The following is a 21,597-nucleotide window of genomic DNA, read 5'->3' as shown; positions in this document are numbered from 1 at the left end:
TGGCACCAATCATATATTTATACTCAGCTGTTATTTGTTTTTTTTTAAGGGTGAGTTCATACATAGCTGCCATGGTGCAACCAAACACCCACCAGCATGCCTTAACAGTTAGTGTGTTTTTTGTTGTTATTTGGCGATTAATTTTGCTGTTTTACCCACAAAACCATGTAGTCATTAACAATCAATTTGAAAACTGTACTAGGTGTGAACTCACCCCAAGACCTGCTTCACATAAGCATATGGGAATACTTACAGATCCAAAATATAGATGCATTACAGATTTAATGAATTCACTATTATGTCTGTTTTGGTATAGTAAATACCGATGGGCTGGGAAATTAAATTACACTTTAAAAAACAGATGCAACTAAAATACCAATTAAATACGTAGCTAATATGAAACCACGCGCCCTCTGAGCATAAAAAAATTGCCAAAATAGTAGCACAAAACTCAATGAAACATGTGCCCTATAGTGTGTATGTATGTATCTATCTATCTATTCATACACCAGGTAGCCCATTGCTTTTAAGGGTGCCTTCACACAGGACAACTCTGAGTTTTGCAGCGAGATCTGCTACGAGGTAAATTCCTGGGAGGTCCCTGTAAATACAGTGTGTGTGGCCCAGCCAATCAGTGGCTGCGGCTGGGCCACACACAGATTGGCTGGGAGGCAGAGCAGGAAGCTGGGACCCCATGCAGCAAGGAGACAGGTAATTTATACAGACAGCAAGAGACGATTAAGGGGTTAAGGGGGCAGGCGAATTAAATACTTGCAGCGGACCTGCCAGGACCTTACCTCATAGGCGATCTCGCTGCAAAACTCGCAGCAAGATTTCTGCTGCGAGTCCTCCTGTGTGAACATACCCTAAAGCAGAGTTGTTGATGGGTCGTGTATAGGACCCATTCAGCTTCACAGTACAGGATCCGCAGCGGATTTCGCTGCAAACTTTCAGCGTGGAATCCACTTCAGATCTGGTACGTGTGAAGCTACCCTTAAACCATTTTTTTGGTATACAGAGGAATCTATTTTCTATTAAAGGGGTTATCCAGCGCTACAAAAACATGGCCACTTTTCCCCCTACTGTTGTCTCCAGTTCAGGTGCAGTTTGCAATTAAGCTCCATTTACTTCAGTGGAACTGAGTTTCAAAACCCCACCCAATCTGGAGACAACAGTAGGGGGAAAGTGGCCATGTTTTTGTAGCGCTGGATAACCCCTTTAACATGTTTTTTTTTTCCTTTTCAAGTGTATAAAATGTTTGTGTTTACCATAAATAAAAATGCAATGTAAACAAAGCCTCAGTCAGTGCTTATGGTGTGTTTACACAGAGAGATTTATCAGACAGGTTTGTAAAGCCAGCTATGGATTAGAAAAGAGTAGAAATCTCAGTATTTCCTGTTACTGGCCCTATTACACCATTGGCACCACTGCTACTGGCACTATTACAGGTGTCTGACAGATTTTTACAGCCAAAGCCAGGAATGGATTTGAAAAGAAGAAAAATCTCAGTCTTTCCTTTATGACCTGTTCTCTGTTTATAGTCTGTTCATGGCTTTGGTTGCAAAAATCTCTCAGATATCTGTTGGTGTAATACGGCCCTTTAAACAGAGATCAAGTGATAAAGGAAAAACTTAGGGTCCTATTCCACGGGCCGAGGAGGGCCCGATCAACGATGTAAACGCTGCTAGATCGCTGCTCGTTTACTGGGCCTATTCCACGGCCCGATGATCGTTGAGCGAGGGCTGCAGGGACATCGTTACCGATGTCCTTGCAGCCCTTGCAGCAGCAGCATACATTACCTGCAGGTCTTCTCTGCGCTGTCTTCATCCCAGGGTCCCGCGCGCTCTATCTTCTGAATGGCCGGTCAGCTGACAGGCCACACTCAGCCAATCACAGGCCGCAGCGGTCCCGGCCTGTGATTGGCTGAGCGCTCCGTCAGCTGACCGGCCATTCAGAAGATAGAGAGCGAGGGACCCTGGGATGAAGACAGTGCGGAGAAGACCTGCAGGTAATGTATGATGATGCTGCTGTCAAATCGTCGGTCGCCTGCCGCACACCGCTATTTAACCGTAGCGATGCGCGGTGGGGGAACGATGATTTTAGGTCTGGCCCTAAATGAACGATCAGCCGATGACACGATCATTGGCTGATCGTTCTCTCTATTTCACTGAACGATAATCGGCCGAATCGGGCCAAATGGGGCCGATCCGGCCGATTATCGTTATTGTGGAATAGGGCCCTTAGATTCCTTTTTTTTCAAATCCATTCCTGGCTTTTGTCTAAAGAATCTGTCAGATATCTGTTTGTGTAATAGGGCCTTAACGTTCTTATCGGCAATTACCCGCAATGCTCACAGCTGATGAAGCATGAGAATTCATTCCTCCAACAGCATCTCTATTTGAGTTACATAAAATAAACAAACAAAAGGAGCTTCTCTTCTTAAAGGCTCTATCACCAAAAACTGACCCTCCTCAAAACCTCAAAAACTAAAGTCATGCTTTGGATTTGGTGCTGATTAGAGATGAGCGAATCGGGTTTGGGTTCAAGTCGATCCGAACCCGAATGTTCGGTATTTGATTAGTGGCGGCTGCTGAACTTGGATAAAGCTCTAAGGTTGTCTGGAAAACATGGATACAGCCAATGACTAGATCCATGTTTTCCACATAGCCTTAGGGCTTTATCCAAGTTCAGCAGCCCCCGCTAATCAAATGCCGAAAGTTCGGGTTTGGATCGACTCGAGCATGCTCGTGGTTCGCTCATCTCTAGTGATGATTCCAAATCTGAAATTTGTAGCTTTCTGCTCCTTTGTATTTCACAGCTGTAAGCCTACAAACTGGGCATGTTGATGCACAGAGAGGGCTACTTAGCTCAAGAATATAACGGAGAGGACTACTTAGACTCCTTCATTTGTGGCTTATAACAAAGGAATGCAAGAGCATCTAAACATAAAAATTGCAGATATAGAATCAGTGTTGTATACTCTACTGATGTATTCTCCACTTAAGTTTAGCAGGTGTTTTAAGCAGGTGTTTTAGAGCTGACAGAGTCCCTTTAATGTATTTTGGCATGTCTGCTCTACTACTATTCACCTTGTTTGCTGTTCTAGTTCAGCTCTGGACCTGTTTACACTTTTCAACTATTATCCCTGACTTGTTTCTGTAACTCTAGTCGTAAGCAACTGCAATGATGAGTGGACAGTGTAAATAAAAAGATCAATGATAAATCAATGGTTATTGGCAGCATAATTTGTAAAAGTCACCGCGAGCAGCAGTAACATTTTCTAAATGTATTGCTGCCTAGCACACATTGAAAAACCATAAGTCAGGACACTCATCCACAGCAACTAGTGTAAGCAATAGGCCTTGTCTCCCTTATTCATCTCCTTATTCATCCAGCAGGTCGATGGGATTGAGGCAATCATTTTATTTAACATGCAGGGAGTCCTCTACCACCTGCTAACCAACCAATATGAGACCTTGCAGTAGCACTTATTTTACTGACTGTTACCACAGTCAGTAAAAAACATGTCTGCCATAGTAACCTTTTATTGTTTGCAAACATAAATGTGACTTTAATATTGGTAACAAACCCCTTATATCAATCATGAGCTGGTGCTAGTTCCTGCACCATGATGGATACATACATGACATTGTCTTGTGGGTACTGTATATGACACCCATGAGATAATAAATACTGGTAATCAGGATTGTCCCTTACAGTTCTAGGCTGGGTTCACACTATGTATATTTGAGGCTGTATTTGGTCCTCATGTCAGGTCCTCATAGCAACCAAAACCAGGAGTGGATTGAAAACACAGAAAGGCTCTGTTCACACAATGGTGAAATTGAGTGGATGGCCGCCATATACCGGTAAATAACTTCCATTATTTCAATACAACAGCCATTGTTTTAAAATAACGGCACATATTTGCCATTAAATGATGGCCATCCACTCAATTACAACATTATGTGAACAGAGCCTTTCTGTGTTTTCAATCCACTCCTTGTTTTGGTTGCTATGCAGCCTCAAAAATACAGCCTCAAATATACGTAGTGTGAACATAGCCCTAGTGATCGGCCTGATGATATACTAATGAATAGCTTGCAATTCCCTTGGGTCAAATATGTGGTTTTTTTTAGCTTTCTTACTTTTAGCTTGTTTGGCTAAGAAAGAAAAATAATAAAGTATTGTTTTTCTTAATTTTTCTTAAAAGGTAACCAAGAGTAGGTTAAAAGAATCTAATCTGCTGTAAAGGGCTTATAGAGCAGGGGACATTGACTACCAATGTTCCTTTATTATGGTCCTCTAATGTGTTTCTGTAATATTACTTTCTAGTCATATGCTTATTAGGTTGTTTGATGCACCAGGGCAGTACTTTACCCCTTGTTGCACAGATAAGCCTGCGCGTTGCTTGCTCATGAATATTCTTGAGGTGACAGTGGGTGTCTCTGCACTGCCCCCAGTGCACCGAACACTCTTATTACTGTATGAAAAAAAGATTTAATTTAAAAAAAATTGACTATTTAGGGAGCTTTGGATTGTCCCCAAATCAGGTCCCCTGTATTCAACTGTTACTGCGTCCGTAGAACACACATTCAACTGAAAACTCAGTGAGCGGTGGGGTATAAGTGAGTTATTGGCTCTATGCATCATTGCTTGGTGCTCCCAGTAGAACGCAGGATGCGTGATTATGTTACATTCCACTAGCATTCTTTTCAGGCCTGGCTGGCCAAATTCACAGCCGGAACTGCTGAGGCAGAATATCTAATACTATTGTATCCAGGGGAGCACAGTATATTACACATGGACCCCTCCATTGTATTATAGCAAATTAAGGGGAACTCCTTGTATATTATAATAAAATTTAGGAAGCACAGTGTATAGCAGTATCTTATTCCAAGGTTACAGCATGTAGCACAATGAGGAGTTTTTGGTAGTATAAAGCATGAGGACATGGAGAAAAGGAGCTGCTGCACCTCACACCTATGGCTGATACTAATGCCTCTTGGCTACATTTAAAAACCAACGCTAGGATGTTAGTATATAATTTGATCAAACCATATTGCCCCATGAATCACGTGCAGGTCCCCTGGCCCACATGAGTCCCTACACTAAATCAACACTGCGTTGGTCAGCGACCGTCAACCCTGCAAAGCGAGCGCAAGCAGGGAAGGGAGGCCCACACTGTGGCAGGACCAAACCCCAAGGGCCCCCCCAACCCAGCAAGTGCCGCCGGCGGAAAAAGCAGCCACCAAGCAACACAAGTCAGCCATAGGTGTGAGGTGCAGCAGCTCCTTTCTCTCCATGTCCTTTTTTACTTTTCTCCCTTTTCTGAGTGGCTAGCACTCCTTGTAAGACCCATGTGACCCCAATTACCAGAAAGCACCTGTGCACACATGGTAAGTACCTCCTAGTTCTCCCATTCTACCTTTGGTGCAGTGGTGAGCAGTAAGACCTTGTTCACACTTGTGTTGTTTGGTGTCTGCTTTCTGCCTGCTGGGTTTGGGGGTCCCCTTGGAGTTTGGTCCTGTGACACTGAGGTTGCAGGGCCATTCCATGGCCTACCTTCCCTGCTTGCGCTCGGGTTGCCAGTTGCTGACCGACAGTGTTGATTTAGTGTAGGGATTCATGTGGGCCAGGGGACCTGCACATGGTACATGAGGCGATATGGTTTGATCAATTTATATACCAACATCCTGGCGTTGGTGTCTAAATGTGGCCGAGAGGCATTAGTGTCAGCCATAGGTGTGAGGTGCAGCGCTCCTTTCTGTCCATGTCTGTATAAAGCATGAGGCTCTGCTGTTAAAAACAGAGGCAAAATATGTCAATGTCAATCTCTGCAGCGGCGAAATGTATCTGGAAGAAATCATGGTGATCTGGACCAGATGGAGAACAATGAAACAAGTACATAGGAGGCGTCACATGTGCATCATTAATATTCTGCGTTTGAGTGTCCCAATAGTACTGTGTATTTACCTGTAACGTCTGCAGCAATTATGGGTGAAACATCAACTCCCAGCATACCCCTATTATTGCTCATGTCATACTGGGGGGTGTAGTTTCACATGGTAAAAACCTCTACAGTGCTTTAACCGGACCTGGCAAGTGGTATAGAAATAAGTTTCTGCAAGCGCCACACTGCTCATCTGTCAAGCCAAATAGGAAACAAGTTGTTGCATTTGAATCTCACCCTGGACAGTGGGTTTGGGGGTCATTATGTCTTTTCATTACAGAGTAGGAAACTAGTTGACTAGAGAGATACCTATGATGCTACTAAGTGAAAAAATACAGAAGGTGTATGGAAATATTTTATTTTTAGGCAACACTCTATGCTTTGGCCAGTATGAGATAGTGTTCTTATTTCTGGAGTAGGTCTGCTTTACATACTTTTTAGCCCCCAAGTAGCATTGTCTAAAAATAAGCCTCCATACATCAACTGGGTCTCTTCAATGAGAAGCTGTACCCTCCTGCTCTTCCCCATAATAAACCTCATTGTGTACTTGCAGTCACTCACCCCACCAAATCCTCTGAAGCGCTGGAGAACCTGGTTGTTAATAAAGCATGACTGAGTGGGATTCGCCAACGCCTGATCAAGGACATGGTCAATGAAGTAGATTCCAGGCTCTATGGTGAGGACCATCCTCTCTTGCAGATTCCGGGCAGTACGGAGACTTTTCAGACCAGGCAAGTCAATGCGATCAACACCCTTAAAAAAAAGCAGGATATTATTGTTAAAAGGGTTTTCAGCTTAAAGCGTAACTGTCATTTCAGGGTCATTTTTCTGAAAACAAAAAATATCTATAGTACAAGTGATTTTAAGAAACTCTGTAATAGGTTTTATTTACCAAAAGAGTTTCCTTCTGTACTAAAAAAAAGCAGTTTTCCTAGGTCCCCCCTCACTTAAGAAGAAGAAGAAGCAGGATTTCTGTGTCCATAATGCTCTATGGAGATGGCAGGGGCTGAGAGGAGTGAGTGAGCACCGAGCAGTCCTGCACAGCACAACACCCTGCAATCTTCTCTCAGTAAGTTCATAGATAAGCACTGACCTTTCTACCCCAGAATCCTGCGTTTTAGGGGCCCAGACAGTCTACAAACAGCTGACCTTCATGTCACCTCTTCCTGCTCCCTCATCTCCCTCGGCCCCTCCCCCCTTCATAGGCATAGAATGGGAGAGCAGAGCCCGTCTTCACTGGCTTCTCTGTAATGAAGACAGATTTGCCTGATAATGCACAGATAAGAAGTCGGGGGGGGGGGGGGGGGGGGGAGGCTTGGAGATTGCTTTTTTGAGTACAGAAAGAGGCTTTTTTGCCTAATAAAACCTATTATCGAGTTTCTTAAAATCACCTATGCTACTCTTTTATGCAATAAAAAAAAAAAAAAAAAGACAGTTACGCTTTAATGTTTTCACGCTTCTTGTCAACAACCATCAGTCATCTCTGAGGAAACATGGTATTAAAGGAGAAGTTCACCCCAAATTTTTTTTCTTTCAAATCTACTGGTGCCTGAAAGTGCCATAGATTTCTAATTTACATCTATTATAAAATCTTAAGTTTTCCAGTACTTATCAGCTGCTGTATATCCTACAGCAGCTGATTCTTTACAGTCTGGAGAACAGGAGATGTTTTCTATGGGAATTTGCTACTGCTGTGGACAGTTTCTGACATGGACAGAGGTTGGAGCAGAGAGCACTGTGTCATACTGATGAGTAAACACCACTTCTTGCAGGACATACAGCAGCTGATAAGTACTTGAAGACCTTTTTTTTTTTTTTTTTAATAAAAGTTAAAAAATAAAAATAAAAAGGGAGGGGGGAGTTGAACTACTCCTTTAAGGACATGTTGCCAGTAATCCAACTCAGCTAAATTCTTCAAGAGGCAAAACAGGTAAGGAGAACAGCACAATCATAGATTAAAATTCTATGCTTTCTTTAAAAATTCAGTAAGAAGCAATACACCCAATGGATGTGTTGCTTTTTATAGGATGCAGGAACAATTACTAATGTACGTGTAGCTCTTTACTGGCATCATTTGTAGGGACGCATGCAGATTCCCTATTACAGCCTATCAAAGTGAGAAACATGCTGCCGATGAACAATATAATCTGCAAAATGTGTTAATTTGTGGGCAGAAATTATATTCAATGACAGAAAACAAACAATCTTACAGTGGGACAGTGAGAAGATCATGGGGTGTGAAGGATTGGATTAAAGGAGAAGTCCAGCGAATTTCTTTTATTAAAGAGGACCTGTTACCCCTGGTGACGGGGTGACAGGCTCCTGACCCCCTGTTAGAGCCCCCTATACTCACGTGATCCCGCCAGGTCCCGCTTCTGGAGATGGTTGGGTCACGGAGATATCAGCCGCTGCAGCCTGGCGCGCGCGCTCCTTAGATGAGTCCAACACTCATAGAGAATGACAGGAGAGTCCAGCGCTCCGTCATTCTCTGTGAGTGTTGGACTCATCTGAGGAGCGCGCGCGCGCCGGGCTTTGGGCGCCGATATCTCTGTGACCCAGCCATCTCCAGAAGCGGGACCCGGCGGGATCACATGAGTATAGGGGGCTCTAACTGGGGGTGACAGGTTCCCTTTAAAGTATTGTACTGTCCCCCAAAAGTTATACAAATCCCCAATAAACACTTATTATAGGAAATGCAGATAAAGTGCTTTTTTCCCTGCACTTACTACTGCATCAAGGCTTCACTTCCTGGATAAAATGGTGATGTCACAACCCGACTCCCAGAGCTGTGCTTTTGAGGGATATTACAAAACCTTACTAAAGAATTTTCCTGGACTTAAATTAAAGGGAATGTACCATCAGGCCTGGGCTGAAGCACTGGAGGCAGGCTGACCCACCCCTATTGATTTTAATGGAGCAGTGTCACAGAGGGGCGGGGGTTTCCTCCCACTGGGGGTAGGTCAGCCAGCCTCCAGTGCTTCAGCCTAGGCCTGATGGTACATTCCCTTTAATATACAGTTTAATATAAAATCTGCATTAGCCTAGGAAATGATACAGTGCACGGACTGCACACTGCGGACCAGACCTCGGAACTCCTGGCATCATCTTTCATTATGTTTACATTTTCAAAGTACTGTTCTGACACAGCATGTCAGTAAGTGTTAGAGTGAATATTTAAATAGGTGCAAAGCTGCCGACATTCTTATGAATGATGTAGGGAGTCCTAGGGTCTGGTCCGCAGTATACAGTCCATACACGGACCGTATACTGTGAAGTATGTATGGCCCCTAAGGATAACAATTCCATTTCCTCACTCCATTTATGATATGGGGCTGCATCGGGGGAGAACAATCCTTACATGAATAGTCACAGCACAGGTGTACATAAAAATAATGAACTGTTTTCTCATTCTTACGATAAGGTATGTCAGCTCACTGACACGGTAGCAAGCAGACCAGATTTCAATTTAATTAAAAGCTAATGGCAGAAATGTTAGAAATTGATCCGAGACAAGACCTGCATTTGATTTTTCACTGCTTTCTGAAAAAGTTTGAATCAGTTCATGACTTATAGAATTCAGGCTTCTTAAAAGTCTAACATGCAAGAAAGTACTAACTGGGATTTTTTTTAATTTTTTCCTCTACTTGATTAAGAAAAATGTTATTATTTTTATTTATTTATTTATTTTTCTTTCTGAAGAAAATCTCCTGATGCCAGAACGATCAGCTAATTCCACAATCAGAGATTCCACAATTTTTGCTAGAAGTTGTATGCTTGGATCAGTAGCTGCCAAAGCTTCAACAAAAGTATTTCCACAACCTCAGGAAAGCTGCAGTTTGGTGTATAGATTCCCTCTTACAAGCACAGTATAAGATGTCACATCCCGCATCCTATAGGACAATCTTACCCTAACTATGTTTTCAGGAAGACGCATACATTGTATAGAAGGGAATCATTCTCCCGTTTCCTTTAGCTTTCCAGCTTGTGCTTGTATTCTAAATAAACTGTGCAGCCAAATGGTCAGCCCAGATCAGCCAGTAGAAATATCACAAAATGTTCTCCTGACACAGAGAAGCCCTGGAATACGCAGAGCAAACATGCTCCAAATCCTAACAAGCAGTAAAGTATACTTTGGCCATTGGAGGAAGAACTAATCAGGGAGCGCTAACACAAAACAGAATCAGCTGTTGGATGCACCGCGGGTCTAAACCATTTCTAGGTTGACAATATTAGAGACTCGCAATGACAGGGTGGAAGTGGAGAACTTCGAGGGGAACCTGTGGTTATGTAAATTCACCAAAAATATAAAACTGTCTGGAATCTCCTACACAAAAAGCGCTTCTTCTCTTTCTATACACACGAATGGCGCTCCTAAATGTATGCCTGGAGCCAGTATTAAGCCTTCTTGCATATACTGATACTGAACCCCACACTATGTTTTATTCACATTATAAACATAAAGGAAAACTACAAATGGTTGGTGATAATTTAGCAGAGTATTGAGCTTAGTTGCTCAAGGTGTCCAGTGAAAAGGACTTTTTCTCTTTTTGTTTTTTCTTATAATGGGTTAAACAGATTCGATATTTACAGTGTAGATATAAAGTACAGTGGTACCTTGGTTAAAGAGTAACTTGGCTTAAGAGCGTTTTGCAAGAAGAGCTCACAGTTTTTCAAAATTGGAACTTGGTTTAAAAGCATTGCTTTGGTTTAAGAGCTCCCTGTACTGGGTGGGAGGGGGAGTGTGGGAGGGGAATGTTCTGCATAGCGGGGTCTACAGCAATGTACTTTGACCCAGGAAGTCCCCCTCACCTTCCAAATCATGGGAGATCCACTTCAGGCTGGGGCTTGCATCAGGGGACAGGACTGTGGAGGTAATCTCTTCAAAGCTGTAAACCCTCTCTCCAAGGACAGATAGTACTGTGCCCACTTATGTCATGCTCATTTCTTCATGGTCTCTGCAGTCTCTGTCTGCCCTTATGTTTCCCAAACTCTCCATTCCTGCTATAATGAGCCTGCACTTACACTCAGCTATACACACTGCTGCTATAATGTGCCTCCACTTACACTCAGCTCACACTGCTGTGTAAAAAAGTTTCTGCACAGCTCAGTGATTCTCACTTCCTGCTCGTAATCCAAGGCACCACTGTATATCACTTAGATACAATACATATCCTGTTCTGATCTTGAGAAATTGCATATTTTAGACTCAACAACTATGCTCAATATTCTGCAATTGTGTACATTCACTGCATTATTCATTACATTATGATGTTTTTTTATTTTATACTGATCTTGAGTTACAGTTTGTATTATAATTCAGAGCTGCACTACAGGTGAAGTGGCCGAGTAAATAAATTTACAATAAATATCAAGTACTAATCCTGACCTAGAGCCTACCTTATAATAGAGCTGCACCCACAATTCCTATGGTTGCTACTAGAGAGCCCCATACCGATAGCTGTACGACTGCCTGGTATGAAGTAGACACACATTAAATGCACAACATTTGTGGTATAGTGGGGTGGATTGACTCCCTGTGACAAGATCACGGGTGGTGATTTGCTGTCTCTGCATCTCAGGGCCTGCACTAAGGTTCTGTCGCTGCCAAGACCACGTTATACAGGCTGTAGCAATAGAGTGCTGATCTAATGGAGTAAAGTAATACAACTGTAGCAAACAGTTGCTCATAGAAGTGCCCTATCGGGATTAAAGTGTAAAAAAAAAAGTTAAAGTTAAAGTGAATGTACCACCACATTTATTAAGTATATAATTTACATCAAACCCGATCAGCAGCACCATGCAGATTCTGACGGTGCCATCCATTTTGCTAAAAACCGACACCCAGTTCCAGTGATCTCCTCTGTTTTCTGTGTATGCAAATGTAGTAGCTTGCACCAATATCTCTACCCAACTCCTGAATCACTTCCATACCCTGCCGGACTTGAGACTAGCATACACTCAAAAAGAAGGCAATCTCGGGAAACGACACCATAAGAACCTGTTTGGCAGCATCAATCAGGTTGTATGAAAATTTCGTATTTTCCCGCTTTTTAAATTAAAAAAAAATGTAAACAAAAAAAAAAAAAAAAAAAAAAGCCATTACATAGATCTGTTTGTACTATAAAAAAGAATCGGCACTCAGGGGCAGCATTAAGGTCCTCAAGTAGGATGGCACTCCTTTATAAATATAGTAAAGAAAACTTAGCACACTGATTAATCAATTTGATATACCTTTTATTATGCAATCCAAAATTTAGTTAAGCACTACATTTCAGTTCTGTAAGACCTTCACCAGATCGGATTGCTTGAGAGATCATATGCACAAAAGTGTGAATATGAGAGTTGTGAAGGTGTGATCTCTGGAGACTGTAGGTCGCACCTTCACATCTCTACTATTCACACTTTTGTGCATATGATCTCTCAAGCAATCCGATCTGGTGAAGGTCTTATAGAACCGAAACGTAATGCTTGGATACATTTTGAATTGCATAATCTAAAAAAGCATATCAAATTAATTTATTAGTGTGCCAAGTTTTCTTTGATGTAGATGGAAAAATATTTAAATTGTGGCTTTTAGACGGTTAGGAGGAAAAACAAAAACCCAAAAATTAAAAACTGGCATTTTCATTAAGGGGTTAAGCTTAGGGTAACAGTTTCATTTTCAACATGAATGATATAAGTATTGAAAACCTTTATCTTCAATAAATGGGATAATCATTTAACCCCTTGCCATAATGTACAGTTACGGCATAGGTCAGGCGAGGGAGGTGAGCCAAGCCCACATCATACTCGGCAATTGCTGACTGTTACATACGGACAGCACCTGTCTGTACTGACCAAGATTAGAGTTCACTCCTATGTCAGTGACTTAACTGTTTAGATGTTGTTGTTTTTTTTAAGAAAACCCCCCGCATTTCCCATTTTCCAAAATAAATAAATAAATAAATAAACATATTTGGTATTGCTGCATACGAAATTGTCCAATTTACTAAATTATACCACTCCTTATCCTGCATAATCAACTGCGTAAACACAAAAATATGACCAAAACTGCTGACTTTTAATCACACAGAAAAATTCAATAAAATGTGATTAAAAACTTTTTTTAGACAGCTTCATAGATGGAATAATCAAAATGTTATGGGTCACGATGATGGGGAAAAAAAAAAAAAAGTATGTGCACAGTTGGACACCGATCATGGTGCTGTTGTCCACACTGAGGAATAGACAAGGACTTGAACAGGAGATTTTCTTGAGGAAAAATTCCTCTTGAGTTGGTACAAAATTCATTTGAAATTGCCATAGAATTCAAGCAGAAATTTAAATTTAAATTTTGGAATTTTTTCTAGCGGAATATACCCAAAGTAATTACAGAGAGCCGATCAGCGTCGGAACATTCCGCGCGTAAATTACGCTGTGTGAACTACAGAGCAAAAATCCCATTGAACACAATGAGACATTGTTCTGTACATATTTTTTAGGCGGAATCAACATAAAATGAGGCAGGGATTCAGCTTCAAATTCCTTTGCCTATTCCTTAGTGTGAACATATCCTTACCCCTTAAATGTTGAGATCTATAGCAATAACAGCATTTGAGTGTGTTACTGATTGATTGGAACCCCTCTGATTGTTTTCCCTGACAGATGAAGGTCTCATTCTTAGCTTTGTGCTGTCTGATCAGTGATCTGCGTCTAGAGTCTGCCTGAGGCATACTATAGTAGCAGAGCATCTATATCACTGATCAATGTTTTAAAAATAATTAATATTTTTATAGCGCCAACATAATCTGCAGCCATCAAGGGCAGAGAGCTAAAGTGCGGCATTTCTTCAATGGTCCAGCCATCTTTTATAAACAGTATAGTCACCTAAAGGTGAGTAAACCAGTCACCAACCAATCACTGTATGAGCAGGTCTTAGTGCTTGTAGTGTTGGGGTGGGAGTGACTAGAGATGAGAACTTTTACAGTAATAACGAAGCAAAGCATTTTTCCCAGTTTCCCAAGACTGGATCCAGCTTTTCCCAGCACCCGGAGCGGAGCTCATTTCTAGAAGTGACCAATTTAGGGAACCTGACACACCTGCTTGAAAAGATTTTGCTGCCTATGATCTATTGTCTGATACCGAAGGCAGGGCCGCTTTAACCAGAGGGCACATGGTGCACGTGCAGCGGGCCCACTGGTTAAAGGGGCCCCCGATCAGGCTGGCCGTTGCTATGTGCGACCAGTGCGGTCGCACAGGGCTCCGGCCACCAGCCTGTCAGGGGGGAGCGCCATGGATGGGTAATCTACTTACCCCTCCATGGCACCCCCTGCAGGGCCCCCCCGTCCGCCGCTGCCCCCGCCCGACCGCTGCTGCTGCGGCGCTTCAGCAGCAGCGATACTGACAGAGAGAGAGCCATTGGCTCCCTCCCTGTCAGTCACTCTTGTGGCCGCACTTCCTGCGGTCACAAGAGGCCGCACTCTCCCTCTAGCGCCCGACGTCACTGGAGTGTCGGCGCGAAGGTAAGGGGAGTGCAGCCTCTTGTGACCGCAGGAAGTGCGGCCACACGAGGGAAGAGAAGAGGAACGCCTGGACCTGTCAGTCACTCTTGTGGCCGCACTTCCTGCGGTCACAAGAGGCCGCACACTCCCTCTAGCGCCCAACGTCACTGGAGCATCGGCGCAAGGGTAAGGGGAGTGCAGCCTCGTGTGACCGCAGGAAGTGCGGCCACAAGAGGGAAGAGAAGAGGAACGCGTGGACCTAGGTGAGTAAAAGTGTTTGTTTTTTTCAATGTTATATGGGAGGGGGAGTGCATATACTATGGGGGAGCACAAGGGAGCTATATACTATGGGGGAGCTATATACTATAGGGGAGCACAGGGGGGCTATATACTATAGGGGAGCACAGGGGAGCTATATACTATGGGGGAGCACAGGGGAGCTATATACTACTGGGGAGCACAGGGGGCTATATACTATGGGGGAGCACAGGGGGCTATATACTATGGGGGGAGCACAGGGGAGCTATATACTGCTGGGGAGCACAGGGGGCTATATACTATTGGGGAGCACATGGGGCTATATACTATGGGGGAGCACAGCGGAGCTATATACTATGGGGGAGCTATATACTATGGGGGATCTATATACTATGGGGGAGCACAGGGGAGCTATATACTATTGGGGAGCACAGGGGAGCTATATACTATTGGGGAGCACAGGGGAGCTATATACTATGGGGGAGAGCACAGGGGGGCTATATATTGGGGAGAGCACAGGGGGGCTATATACTATTGGGGGGAGAGCACAGGGGGGCTATATACTATTGGGGGGAGAGCACAGGGGAGCTATATATTATTGTGGGAGAGCACAGGGGGGCTATATACTATTGTGGGAGAGCACAGGGGGGCTATATACTACTGGGGAGAGTGCACAAGGGGGCTATATACTAATAGGGGAGCGCACAGGAGGGTTGTATATAACTGGAGGAGCACATGAGGGTCTATATACTACAGGGACACCTTAAAACTATGGAGGCACAGAGGGGTGTAACTATGTAGGTGTACAGAGGGGTGTAACTACTGTATAGGGGTACAAGGGACCTAACTACTGTATGTGTTGGAGCCTAAAATATTTGTCTGGCAGATTCTGGAGAGAAGATTCACAGCCAGGAGAAGACGTCAAGGTGGCCCAGGCTGGATGGAGAGAAAAAGAAAACGTGACAGATTCTGATCGGAGAAGACGCCCCCGGTGAGTCACTGGATGTAACTGCACTCTGTTATAGGGTTGTAGTGTTAAGGGTCATGATGTGGCGGTATTATGTAATGGTATTATTGGTGATATCTTTCTGTTTTGTTTAGTGCAGTTTTTATGTAATCACTGTATGGTGGAAATAGTGTTATAAGGCAACTACTGTATGTATTGGGGCTCTTGATACTTGATACATTATACAATGTGCCGAAAGGGAAGGGGGGGGGGCCACTCTTGAGGGCTGTGCACTGGGCCCACCAATGTATTAAAACTGCCCTGACCGAAGGTGGCTGTAAGAAACGGAAACAGATGGCATTCAAGCCAAAGGTGCAGACCAGAAGATAGGCGCTGGGCGTTATTGTGTACTGGCATTTATTGGCACATAAAGTAGTTTATATGCCAATAAACACCAGTACACAATAACGTCCCGAGTTCAGCGCCTATCTTGTGATCTGCACCTATGGCTTTAATGCCATATGTTTCATAGACGGTTGCTAGTAATAAACCCCTAGAAGGACTTAAAAAATGTGAAATTTTTTTTTATATATAAATATATATATATATATATATATATATATATATATATATATATATATATTAATGTGTACCTGTCATTATAACTTTTAAATATGAAATCAACAGTAGATGTGATGTAAAGCAAGTTTGTATTTTACATCCATTATTTTTATTAATCATGGAAAACACGGTACTTCCTGTGTTCTGACTTCTTTTCTTTTCTTCCAAGAGTCTAAACACAGGGTGTCCTATGTTTCCCAGGTCATCTGCGCACTTACAGAGAAGGCAGTCATGTGATTGGCCAACACATTGAGCTGTGACTCTCTGTACTGGTCAGACTTAATGTGTTTCATGTCTCCTTTTTTTTCAACCAGCTCAAGACTAAAAAGCTGCCTTCAGGAGACTGGACCTGGATTTCTGGTAAGGGCCCATTCAAACTAAGCAAAAGTGGCAGAATCTCAAGCAGAGCCCGCACCGTTTGAAATTCCACCTGTCCCATTGTTTCAATGGGATTTCTTGTGTGCCTGTCAATTATTTTGGTGGAGAGTGGAGGCGCGCGAGAAATCCTATTGAATCAATGGGAAAGGCGGAATTCTAAGTGGTGACCATGTCATGGGCTCAGCTTTAAATTCCCCCACTTTTGCTCAGTGTGAGCATTGTTTCATAACATGATAACAAAAAAAAAAAAAAATAATAATGAATGTAAATTGCAAACTTGCTTTATATAACATCTACTGTTGATTTTCCTATTTTACAAAAAAAAATGCGTAATAGCAATCTATTAAAATATGATATTACTTCTAAGCAGAAAATGGGAAAAAACCAATAACACTTAAATTGCTTATTTTTTGTAACATCATTTATTCAAAAGAAAAGATCAACAAATCCCATCTACACCAGTTTTACCGTTTAAGGAAATGTTCACATTATGTAAAAACAACGTCCGTATTTAAAAACAAACACACACACAAAAAAAGGACCTCAAACAGCCCCATCGATGGAACAATAAAAAGTAATGGGGGTCACAATAGGACAATTTGAAGCATTTTTATTCTATAAAAAAAAAAAAAGTGCACTGTGTAAAAATGAAACCCCCCAAATATTGTACTTTATTTTTTTTCCCTCCAACTTCACCCAACATATAATTTTTTCTTATTTTCAATTTATATTTTTACGGTGAAATGAAAGTATCATGAGGGTATGTGCACACTACAGAAACCCAGCGTATCACCCGCCACGGATTCTGTAGCTCGGCCGCATGCATCTCTGCTGGTCCAATAGGCTTCATTCTTTGGTTTGCTGGATTCCACCGTCCGCCCGAAGAATAAGCAGGTTCATTTTTCGGGCAGATGGCGGAATCTGACACACCATAGAATGAAGCCTATGGGACCAGCGGTGATGCGCGCAGCCGCAACCGGGGGCGAGCTGCAGAATCCCCAGTGGGTGATATGCCGGGATTTTGTAGTGTGCACATACCCTAACAAAGTACACTCTGCTAAAAATAAGCATAGAACGTTAAAATAATTAAGGCTCTTTAGAATGCAAAGTCATTACACTGCTGGTAGCTAAACCACTAACAGCTGACAACAGAACAGTATGGAAAATGGACCAGCAGAAACCAGCAGAGTTTTGAATGCAGCTCTGGATGTGATGGGAATCCAGAAACATACTTATGACATCAAAACTTATGATAGGAGACATTAAAGGTTTTAAAGCAACATTTGCCCAATTAAGTTTATTCTATTAAGTAATTTTAAGTAGTTTCTCCAATGATTTTTTTTTTTTACAAATGGGTAGAACACTGGCAAATATAAATAAAGTGATACCAAGAGATAAAGGTATGTACAGGAGCATTGGGAAAAGTCCATTACAATTTCACCAAATTTGCTACTAAGGAGACAAAGCACAATGCACTGACCTCTGGGTAGCCTCCAACATCATGAACATCAATGCCAAGGAAATGACCCAACCCGTGTGGCATGAAGACTGCTCCCATGTGAGCCTTGATCATGTCCTCAATATTGCCCTTCAAGATGCCAATTTTTGTCAGCTCCTCCAGATGAACACGGTCAGCCAGACGATGCATATCTGGCCATGCCACGCCTGCAGGGGGCAAGAGAGGTGACACTCATTAGTGTTTAACGTTCAACACTAACGTAGTACTGTCTGTATACAGTGTGAGTCCTGTGTATGGAAAATTAACTATTGTGTAACAATTCATATTGTACTGAGAATAGATGGGGTTCTTTACTAAATCTGACAGGAAAGATGACAGATCCTCTTTGGGAAGGTGCCCTCAAGACCTCAAGGCATGTAATCTAGGGGAGATCCTGTTTTGAGGGTACTTTAAAATTAAAGAAGTTGTCTGCTTTCTCACACCCTGCAGTGAGACCCCCATTACCTGCATCTTCAAAGGAGACCCCTTTAACACCAGACCTGTGCTCCCTTGTTCTTCTGCCTAAACAATGGAGTCATTGGGGTGGCCCCTAGTGGTTTACGTTTCCCTGTCGGTCTTGATTAATAGATCTTTCCCTCTTTGGGTATAGGGAGAAATCTATACATTAAGGCCGGTGGAAAAGTAACTGGGGACCGCCCTGATGACTCACAGTTTGGGCAGCATGAAAGTGAACTTTGTTCAAGTGCACCTTTGATTTCAACGTACATAAGTCCCGTCATCCCATATAACAATAATCCTTCATATTAACAACAAACTGCAGTTTGCCTGGAGATCTCATTTTGTGCAACCCTTATTGTCTGTAATCCATTAGAACTGGCTGCATGCAGTTTTAAGCCTCTGACACACACAAAGTCTACATAATAATACTCTTTGCTCTGTGGGTGAAGGATTATTTTTTTTTCCATAGATTTTCATATCTACTTCATCAGATGGTGGAAGACAAGAGCAGAGGTCGCTTCCATTACCTGGCATTGGGATATGGCTTTCTGTAGAGTCTGTCCCTAGCTAAACTCTGAGCTTCTATGAGTATTAATATGAAAGCGACTCATCCTCCTCCACATAGAGAATATAGAAATAGACGTCAATACAGGTACTGGCACTGTTAAAACCATACCATTCTGTTGAAAAAGAACAGTGCCTGTTTTATGTATGCTGTTTTCTTTTCTTTGTTAAAGTCAACGGTGCAAGAAAATCACAATATGAAAAGGAAAAAGCATTGTGCAATGTAAATGGAACTTAGCACATTCCAGTTTTTGCAACCACATAAGAGAGCTGCTACATATATGAAGGGTATACCTATGTTTTCTTAAAGGGAACCCGTCACCATGTAAATGCTACCTAAGCTATTGGCATCATGTAATAAAGTAGGAGGAGCTGAGTAGATTGATATATACTTTTTAATGGGAAAAGATTAAGGCTACAAACCCACTTGGCGAGTCTGCAGCGAGTCCCATTGCTGCGTATTTGCAGCGAGACTCGCTGCAGATCCCGGCCCTATACTTTTAATGGCAGACAAACACGCAGCAGGGATGTACATCCCTGCTGCGAGTTTTTCTGCAGCCCACCCCATTAACCCCGCCGGAGCTGATACTTCACCTGATCCCGGCTCCGGCGGTTCCCGATGTCTTCAGCAAGCCGGAGCGGAAACCAGGTGAAGCCGCCCGCAGCCCCGGCCGCCCGATCGCCCCCCCCCCCGCAGCACCGATCGCTTGCACCCCCCCCCCATCGCCCCCCTGCAGCCCCGGCCGCTCGATCGCCCACCCGCAGCACCGATCGCCCCCCTGCAGCCCCAGCCGCTCGATCGCCCCCGGCAGCACCAATCGCCCCCCCTGCAGCCCCCATCGGGGGGGCCATCGAGCGGTCGGTGCTGCCGGGGGGGGGGGCGATCGGTGCTGCGGGGGGGGGGGGGGGGGCGTGCGATCGGTGCTGCGGGGGGGGGGGGGGGGGCCATCGGGCGGCCGGGGCTGCGGGAGGTGTTAAAGGGGCTGCGGGCGGCTGGCTGGAGCATATACTTCACCTGGTCCCTGCTCCAGCTTGCTGAAGACATCCGGAACCGCCTGAGCCGGGATCGGGTGAAGTATCGGCTCCGGCGGCTGGGGGGTTAATGGGGTGGGCTGCAGACAAACTCGCAGCAGGGATGTACATCCCTGCTGCGTGTTTGTCTGCCATTAAGTATAGGGCCGGGATCTGCAGCGAGTCTAACAAGCCTAGCAAGTATAACTTGTCATTAATTGATTAAAATCTCTGATGTTTCAATGCTAAAGAGTTCAGTCGATTGAGCGACTCCACCCACTGGACTCCTTACCACAGAATGATCAGGGATTTCAATCAACATGTTACAAGTTATGCTGAATCTTTTCCTACAAAGTTATATATCAATCTCCTCAGCTCTTCCTGCTCTAATACATGATGGTAATAGATTAGATCGCATTGTCTTGGTGACAGGTTCCCTTTAATCTAGAACTCACCTTAGTACATATTTATATACAGTATCATAATACTACTACTTATGTACAAATATGGTATTTAAAGATGATAGTTGCCACACTGAAACAGCTCCCAGCTCTGGTAGGTCTTTGGTACAACTATAGGTAGTCAGAACCATTGCTGTATCTTAGTATAGCCTATACAGAAGCAGTCATGAAGTGGAAAATGTAAATTTCCTAATAAAAAATGTAAAAAAAAAGGTCCAAAATTCTAGCCTTGGTCCTTGATGTGGCACCACAGAAAGAGGTTGCAGGGTATTAGATACAGCAATATTAGAGGCCAGCAGAACAAACATTGAATTGATGTTTCTGGTGCAACCGATGTAATGTTCCGGTACAGTTTCATTTAGATATTGGCAAACATCAAAATAGAAATATCTTCCTCTATCTGTAGCATAAGCCATTCCTTTAACATGTCCAGGTAGAAGTGGTCAGTGACCGTATTATTAAAAAAAATAAATAAATAAACAAAAACAAAACAAGTACCTTGGACTCTGTGTCTACTCATTGCATAGAACATGTTTACTCTGTCCCTCATGTGCTTGAAAAGTACACAAAATTTTTCGTAGCCTCAATGCTGTGGCAACTGACCATCCCACTGAAAGGTGGGAAGCCTTATAACTATAATAATTTTATTTATAAAGCCCCAGTATATTCCACAGCACTATACAATTCTGGGGGTACATATAGAGATGTGTTAATTTACAATAATACCAAAGCAAATCGCTTCATTATCTTTGCAATCCACTCATCAGCTGGCTGCTTTTAACTCACTGCTGCTCAGCTCTGGGTGCTATGAAAAGCTGGATCCAGTCCTGGGAAATTTCTCCCAGTTTCTCAGGACTGGATCCAGCTTTTTCCTGCACCTGGGGAAGAGCGGCAATCAGTTAAAAGACAGCCGGCTGATGAGTGGATTGCAAAGATAACGAAGCGCTTCATCTCAAATTACTGTATTA

General features: G+C 43.2%; 1 protein-coding gene across 1 annotated transcript in view; it reads right to left on the bottom strand.

Annotated features, from left to right (window-relative positions):
• Positions 1-21,597, bottom strand: part of PEPD (peptidase D) — a 211,205-nt gene that overhangs the window by 8,444 nt on the left and 181,164 nt on the right. Inside the window, exons 13-14 of the mRNA XM_069966171.1 lie at positions 18,117-18,301; positions 6,515-6,706 (exon numbers count right to left, since the gene is read on the bottom strand). Coding sequence (XP_069822272.1) covers positions 6,515-6,706; positions 18,117-18,301 — 377 coding nt within the window. The remainder of the gene's footprint in view (positions 1-6,514; positions 6,707-18,116; positions 18,302-21,597) is intronic.

This window comes from Dendropsophus ebraccatus, chromosome 4 (genome assembly GCF_027789765.1).
Source record: "Dendropsophus ebraccatus isolate aDenEbr1 chromosome 4, aDenEbr1.pat, whole genome shotgun sequence".
Classification (NCBI taxonomy): Eukaryota; Metazoa; Chordata; class Amphibia; order Anura; family Hylidae; genus Dendropsophus; species Dendropsophus ebraccatus.
Note: the sequence above shows the minus strand (reverse complement) of the source record. Positions and strands in the feature narration are given on the sequence as shown.